This window comes from Gopherus evgoodei, chromosome 10 (genome assembly GCF_007399415.2).
Source record: "Gopherus evgoodei ecotype Sinaloan lineage chromosome 10, rGopEvg1_v1.p, whole genome shotgun sequence".
NCBI lineage: Eukaryota > Metazoa > Chordata > Testudines > Testudinidae > Gopherus > Gopherus evgoodei.
The window spans coordinates 33,024,253-33,031,974 of NC_044331.1; the positions used below are offsets into that span (position 1 = coordinate 33,024,253).

General features: G+C 47.0%; 1 protein-coding gene across 1 annotated transcript in view; it reads right to left on the reverse strand.

Annotated features, from left to right (window-relative positions):
• RORA (RAR related orphan receptor A) overlaps positions 1-425 on the reverse strand; it is a 539,659-nt gene extending 539,234 nt beyond the window's left edge. Inside the window, exon 1 of the mRNA XM_030578387.1 lies at positions 202-425. Within this exon, the coding sequence (XP_030434247.1) occupies positions 202-373 (172 nt within the window). The 5' untranslated portion in view covers positions 374-425. The remainder of the gene's footprint in view (positions 1-201) is intronic.
• Positions 426-7,722: the final 7,297 nt, after the last annotated feature.

Consider the following 7,722-nt stretch of genomic DNA (forward strand, 5'->3'; position numbering starts at 1 on the left):
CCTCCCGCAGCAATTAAAAGGAGCTGTAAAAGTTTGCCAGATTGCATGGAGAGGGGAGTTGCTTTTCTGTGCCCGGCTCCCAATAAATCCCCTGGTTTATGCCCGGTGGTTTAATTGCTACATTTCCCCTTCTCTCCTACCCCCTCTCTCTATTCCCACCCTCCCTATCCCAGCGCTCCCCCCTTCCCCAAGTCTCCCTACCTCTGCTGCCGCTGCTGCTGGAGTAGCTCTGCCTGCGGACTGGAGCCGGCGCTTCGCTTTTCCGGGCAGGCTCCAGGTTGACCGGGGTGTCCCTGGCGCCGGCGGCCGGCTCGGAGACGCTGCTGCCCGGCTCGGTGGTGACTGGATCGGGGGCTGCCGGAGCGGACTCCATGTTTTTCCCGCTGTAGATGGCTTGGAGATGGCGAGCTCCTGCACTCCCTCTATCTTCTGTTTGCAGCGCGACTCTATGGTCGGCGGCGGCGGCGGCAGCGGGGAGAGCGCGAGTCGGAGCCGGATGGGAGGCGAGCGCGCCGGGCTGTGACCACAGGCAGCGCTAGCGAGAGCCCCGCGTCCCCCCGCCTTCGCCGCCACGCGCGGCGCGGGCTGCCCAGCGCCGACACGGGGGCGGGGGGCCCTCGCTGCACCGCCCGCGGGGACACGCCCAGGCCAAGGCACCCGGCCTGTGGGTCCGGGAGAGGGCTGCTCCGCTTGGTACCACGCGTGTCCCGCCCCCACGGGGCTCGGCCAGCAATGGCCCACAGCAAAGGCTCCCCTCCCCCCAGGGGTTCTGGCAATGCCCCCCTCCCGGGGCAGGGGCCAGGGTGAAGTGGGACGGGGAGGGGAAACGCAGTGCTGGGCACTGCGCCTGCCAACCCCCGGCAGCTTCCCTCCCCAGGGCCTGAGCAGGAATAGCCTCCCCTGAGATTTAGGTCCCCAACTCCCTGCCAGCATGGCATGAGGCTGTGGCTGTGGCTGCTGCAGCAGATGCCAGGGGGCGGGGGGGGGAAGGGAATGAAGTCTCATCACTACCTCCTCCCCATACCAGGTTTCCCCCCAAAAAACACCTTCCAGGGCTCCTGAACAGGGTCACCCACTCTGTTGTACTCTCCCCCTTTTCAGCCAGGGCCCTTGGAAGAGGAAAAGCCACCACAGCAGAGACTTCCTGGGATAGGTGCTGAAGCAGCAACAGGGCATGCCAGGTGGGGCAGGTGTCGCACCACTCATGTGAGACTCTGGCACACATCTGCACAACAGGCAAAATCTTACACAGTCCCCATCCCCTTCTCTCACATACACCAAATTAAGACACTTTCTAGTGAAATACCCTTTAGCCTAGGGGAAGGTGCCAACAGTTGGGAGCTAGAAGACCATGAGTTGCAGTCTCATTGCTTCTAAAATCTATTTGTGCTGCTTTTCACAACCTTTATTACTGACCAAGGCCTCATACAGTGGAGTCGCATCATACATGCATTTAACTTACATTAATTCAACTATATGCACTCGGCAAAAAAAAAAAGAAAAATAACAATTTAAATATAGTAGTGCGAGTGATTCTACCCACCATTCCACTCAATGAGTGTATGCCCCAGAGTGAGCATGAGATGGGAGATGTGAATCTGCTGTTCCCTCAGTTGGTCTCAGTTCGCACATGCCTCTCATAGCGTGAGCATCTCACCACGCTGAGTGTGATTCTGTTGTTTAAAGATACGTATTTTTTGTACAACATGGCCCCTAAATGCAAGCCAACTACTTCATCTGGTGCTCAACCGAAGAAATAGTGATCTGTTCCAAAGCTGGAGGAAAAACTGGCTGTGTTGAACTTATGGAGAGACGGTCTGTCAGTCTCCAGTGTGGCTCGTAAATATGGCCACAACAAATCTAGCATCCGTGCCATCAAGATTCAAGAGAGAGAAATACGTCAAGCCATGGCATCAAGTGCTCCTACAACTGCAAAGGTGACAAGCCAGGTGCGTGATAAGACTTTAGTGAAGACTTAAAAGGCATTAAACTTATGGCTGGAAGACACGAACCATAAACTTGCCTATCGATGGCAACACGTTGCAAGAAAAGGCTCTTAACCTCTAAACACTGTTTAAACCTCCCACTGAAGAGGGACAGCCTTCTGATGAGAAGGAATGCAAAGACAGCCAAGGTTGGCTTAACAGTTTTAGGAACCACTTCAACCTCAAAAACATGCAGACTACTAGTGAAGCTGCATCTGCCAAGGAAGAGGCAGCAAGAGCCTACCCCGAACAATGAAAGAAAATCTAGAAGAAAAGGGCTATATTCTGGAACAAGTTTTTAATGCTGACGAGACCAGGCTCTTCTGGAAAAAAATGCCCAACCACACTTACACTTTGAAATCAGAAAGACAAGCCCCAGGCTTCAAAGCAGTTAAAGACCGTGTGATTGTGTTGTTGTGTGGCAATGTGGCTGGGCATTTAATAAAGCCGGGCTTGCTCTACAGGGCTGCAAATCCCCGTGCCCTAAAAGGCAAATTTGCTGAAGTGTTCCAAGCAGCAAAACACTTGAATGATTTAATTTCTGAATACAATCCCTCTATGGAACAAAGCCTCAAAATCACACACAGTATTACGGACTATTTGAGATCATATCAAGAAATGTTTGAGCAGCTCAAGAGACAACAGTGACAGTTGCCAATCACCATGTTTTTCAAGACAAAACAACCAGCAGCAGATGAGCCTATGCAATCAATTTCTCGAGCTGAACCAGAGCCAACCACTTCATCTACAATTCGCTCTCCATCACCTCCGTCTCCTGGATCAACATCAAGCCCTGATGACCCCTCAGTAATGTTGTCAGGAAACGATTAAGACTAATCATCAAAGTGTGTACAGCACCCATCTTTATCGTCTCATCTTTCATCATACGGGCGCTGTACTAATCATTGTCATCATTCATCGTCATCACATCACCATTGTCACAGCCATTGTATCACCATTATCATCATTGTCGTAGACTAGCAAGAATATACAGGATGAGTAGAGTGGTTTGGTTTACTGTTTTCCCTTTTTATTCTTTCATTCTCTCTTTTATGTAATTAAAAATACTGTAAAATTATATTTTGCATATGTACTCTATTATATGCTGTACATTACTGTATACATTTATACATCCAATATTACTGTACAGGGTTGTATACACAAACACAGTATACTGTATGCAGTATACAGTAACTCCTCACTTAAAGTCATCTTGGTTAAAGTTGTTTCCACTGTTACATTGCTGATCAATTAGGGAACATGCTCGTTTAAAGTTGTGCAATGCTCCCTTCTAACATCGTTTGGCAGCCGCTTGCTTTGTCCACTGCTTGCAGGAAGAGCAGCCTGTTACAGCTAGCTGGTGGGGGCTTGGAACTGGGTGGACCGGCAGCCCCCCTATCTGCTCCCCGCTCCCCTAAGTTCCCTGTGCAGCAGCTGCCAAGCAGGCTAGCAGTTGCAGCTATCCCTCCTCCCACTGCCATGTGCTGCTCCTGCCTTCTGCCTTGGAGCTGCTCTCCAAGCCTCCTGCTTGCTGTGCGCAGGGGTGGCTCCAGGTCCCAGCATGCCAAGCGCATGCTTGGGGTGGCATGCCGCAGGGGGCGCTATGCCGGTTGCCGGAAGGGCAGCAGGCAGGGTGCCTTTGGCAGCATGCCTGTAGAGGGACCGGCGACCGGCAGAGCGCCCCCTTCGGCATGACGCCGTGCTTGGGGCGGCGAAATGTCTAGAGTTATATATATACACACACACACACACATTCTCACACGCAAACAGAGATTGAATACACTCATCCTATTTATGGATAAATATTTTTCATGTAGCCTTCATTTTTTCTGCTTGCAAAACTAAACAAATCAAAAAGTTATTGTGTTCCTTTTAAGGGAGAAAAAAGAAGAGAGTGCAGCATTGACAGCTGTGGTAGGACAACATAGAGTAGGGTTTGGTTGTTGGGAAATGAGGTTTCTTCCAAAACTAAAAATAAGGGAAAACAGACCAGAGGAGAGAGTGCTAGTGTTTGTAACAGGGTTTGAATCAATGCACAAGATAGATTCTCTCTCAACACCACCCCGCCTCTATAACTCAGGAGGAGCAAGAATCAGCTAAGGCATGGCTAGAGCCTAAAGTAACAGCTCAAAAGGCAATATCTCTTTACTGGAGTGTTTCAATAACATCCACAAGAAATGGACAAAGCGGCCCTGTTGCTCAGTAAAAACAGAAGACAAAGCCTCTGGAGAACCTAATTTCAGTATCAGAGAAACAATAGCAGCAGGAGCTTTCTCACATTTTATATAATTGGGGATAAACAACCATTACTGCAGTCAGACTATGGGGCATTATGTCAGGGGCACTGAAACAGATTATTGCTCAAATTAGCTCCCTAACTAGGCTGCTATCAAGCAGCCCTTGTCGATCTTGCAAGCTCAAGCATGGAACAAACAAGCAAGCAGCTGAGCCCACTTCACTACCACATACACAAGGTCAGTGGGAGGCCACAGATACATACACCTCTCCTCTTCCCCAGGAACCCTTAAAACACCATTTCCATGCTTCTCTGACCAATTTTGTGACTACCCAAGTGAAGTTGGCTGCCTGCAACTTCATCATTCTCTAGGGAAAGCTTGAGCTACAGCCAAATATCCTTGAACAAAGCAAAGGCAGGAAGGAAGGAGGGCTACATTTTGAGCTGATATTGCACCGGCAGGACCAGTATTATTTCCTCAAGATTAGTGAAAATAATTAGGAACAATAAAAAAGCCTATTTTTGGATCCCACATAATTCCCTCTACCAGTAGTGCCAGCAGTACTGGATTTCAGTGACTGAAAGGAAAGGAGTATTAGGAAAGAAGCAAAGGTGGCAATGGGGAAAGAAAAGAAATGGATTTGAAGAGGGAGAAGAGCAGAGGTACATTATTCTAATAAACACTGGCACTGCAACATTCCCTCACACTGTCAATCCCTAAGGTCAAGTGTCCAGCTGAATTTATATATAGTGATATAAAGAGAGTTGGTCAGAAATTTCCTGAGAAAACAATGTTTTCTTTCCAAAAGTGCTGATTTGCTGAAACAAACTGTTGGCCAAATCTATTACAAATTTGATGAAAAGTTAGTAAAAACACAAGCAAATTTCCATTGCCAGTCCCTGATTCCCAGCTGTCCCCAAAGATTTCCTTTTGAGAATACCATGTTTCACTGTTTCTGAAACAAAATTTTCAAGGGTCTTCAGTTCACAAGAAATTTCAAGTCAATTGACTTTTGTCCTAATTCAGAACAAAAGCAAATTGCAAAATACCAACATTTTTTATGAACCAAAATTCCTGTTTCAGCCAGCTCTAGGTACATTGAGTATCACTAGGCCCACAGCCAGCCTTAGACCAATGTGACTTATAGATAAGGTGACCATACATACAATTTTGGCCAGGACAGTCCCTTTTTAAAACTGTATCTTGGATGTCCTAACTTTTTTGGCAAACGTGGGCATTTGTCCCATTTGGTCTCTCCAGTTGCAAGTTGCTCTGATCAGTTGACGAACAAGTGGAACAAATGCTCACTTTTGCCCACGCTGTTCCCCTTTGGGGGGCATGGAGGAACATTTTGGGAGGCCAGCGGCAACATGAGGCACTGGGCGGCAAGGCTTGGGCAGGCAGCCCAGGGCAATGCAAGGCTCAGGCAATCAGCCCCAGTCCCGGGTGACATGGAGCTTGGGCAAGCAGCAACACTAGGTGGCTCGGAACAGCCCTGTGTAGGATGCGGGGTGGGGGTGGGTGCGGATCAGGCAAGCAGTGATGCCAGGCAGCTCAGGTCAGCCCTGAGAGTGTCCCAATTTTACTTTGGTAAATATGGTCACAGTACTTATAGAGCCCCAACTAGTCCTCGTCACCACTCAACACACCATGTGCTAAGCCCCAAGCCATCCCCAGTTCTGTATCTGTAGGCCTTTCAGATACTTGTGGAAATGAGCCATGGGAGAAAAAACAAGTCCCTGAATGACCTGTCTCATGCTCTGTACTGAAAGTTAAATTCCTCTTCCATTTGTGGTTGTCAGGACCATGTAGGAAGCCAGGATCCTTCTCTATGATCCATGGAACTTCTTTAAACAGGTGAGATGGTGTTGCTGGCACAGACAGGTATGCAGAAGAAGGTGGGGATAAATGTTTGGTTGGAGAAGGTGCTACATAAGTTCCTGCAGATGTTATTTCCCTGTGGCCCCATTAAACCCAGGACCACCCTTGACAACTTTCTGTAATGGCATATTTCTCATAGGAAGATATATAAAAAATAAAATTGCATGCATTTTGCTGCTCATTCTGTAGATGCTATGTCAGAGAAGTTGGTACCTTTGCATAAACTATCATTCATTTTGGGGAAAATTGTGTAATTCAAGTATCACTGCATATATTAATTATAGGAACAATGTCTGCAGAACACAGAAATGAACCCACAGATGTTGGAGCAATGCACATCCACAGCGTGACGTAATGTAGGTGCACTGTCAAGGCGGTGACATAGTAGCATAACTGACTGAGAAGGAATAATGCATGTAGCCATCAAACACAACAGGTAGCATGTATCATCAGCAGCTATAGGGTGAGACAGGCCAAAGTGTGGCAACCAGTCACTTCCTAAGGACTAAAAATCATCATTTGAACAATAACTAGACAGCATCATTCTGGCCTACTGTTTATGGCCCATCAATTTGCAGAACACACATTCTGAATTTGAGCCACATAACGCTACATGACTAATGCAGCCATTTAGATGCTTTAACTTTAAGGAATGTCACACTACTGTATACCCACACACCAGCTACTGCACTGTCCCACAACCTCCTTCTGTGTTCGCACTGGACTCCAATGAGATCAAGCCATAGCACAGGATGGGCTCTAGCCAGCCTCATCCTTTCCCTGCATAGGGAACTGCTCATTGGTTGCATCCTACTAGCTTCCCAGTGCGTATCAGGAGGTGGGTTTCTACAGGATCCAAGCCAAACAGATGGACAGAAGAGGTCTCAATGAGATGATGAGGATTGCAGGAAAGGAGTTAGATGTTGGAGATGGTGGGGGAGAGTAGCTGATAGTCAGGAGAAGCTAATTTCAGTCACTGATGGAGAGGGACCTGTGATGGGTCTTCAAATGTGTCAGTTCATATGGAGATGACTATATGAATTTATCTTGGCAATAGAAAGGATATACTCACCTTTACATAATTCCCTCTTAAAATAAGCACTTGCACAGTGTGCAGCCATTCTTTGCTTCCATATCCTTAGGTGTGTATTTTAATGATTTATATAACTTAATTGAAATTGCTTTGCTGGTTAAAGTTGCCATTGCAATTACAATAGCAGACATGGCTTCCACATGAAATATCTGCTACCTGTCTGTACCTGAAAACAACTTTCTGTAATTTACCCAACCCATTAATCTCTAGCAAAAAATGCTGGTTACATGTCTGGAACCCAAACATTTGGCAGTAATTAAATAAGACATTACTTTAGCAGAATTTTAAACATCTGCTCTAGGATAAGGGAGAAAAATTGGAAAATAAAAGGAGAGCAATGTGAAGGGGTAGGGAGAAGCATTGTGACTAAATTATTAAAGCCTCTTCATTCATATTTGTAACTATACATGAACACCTACAAATGTAACTAAATATCATTTATATAATGATGGGTGCTCTTTCCTCAGCCCCTAAATGAAGCAGAAGTGTGGGCTGCTGATCTCAGATACAGCTCAGCAGAAGTCAC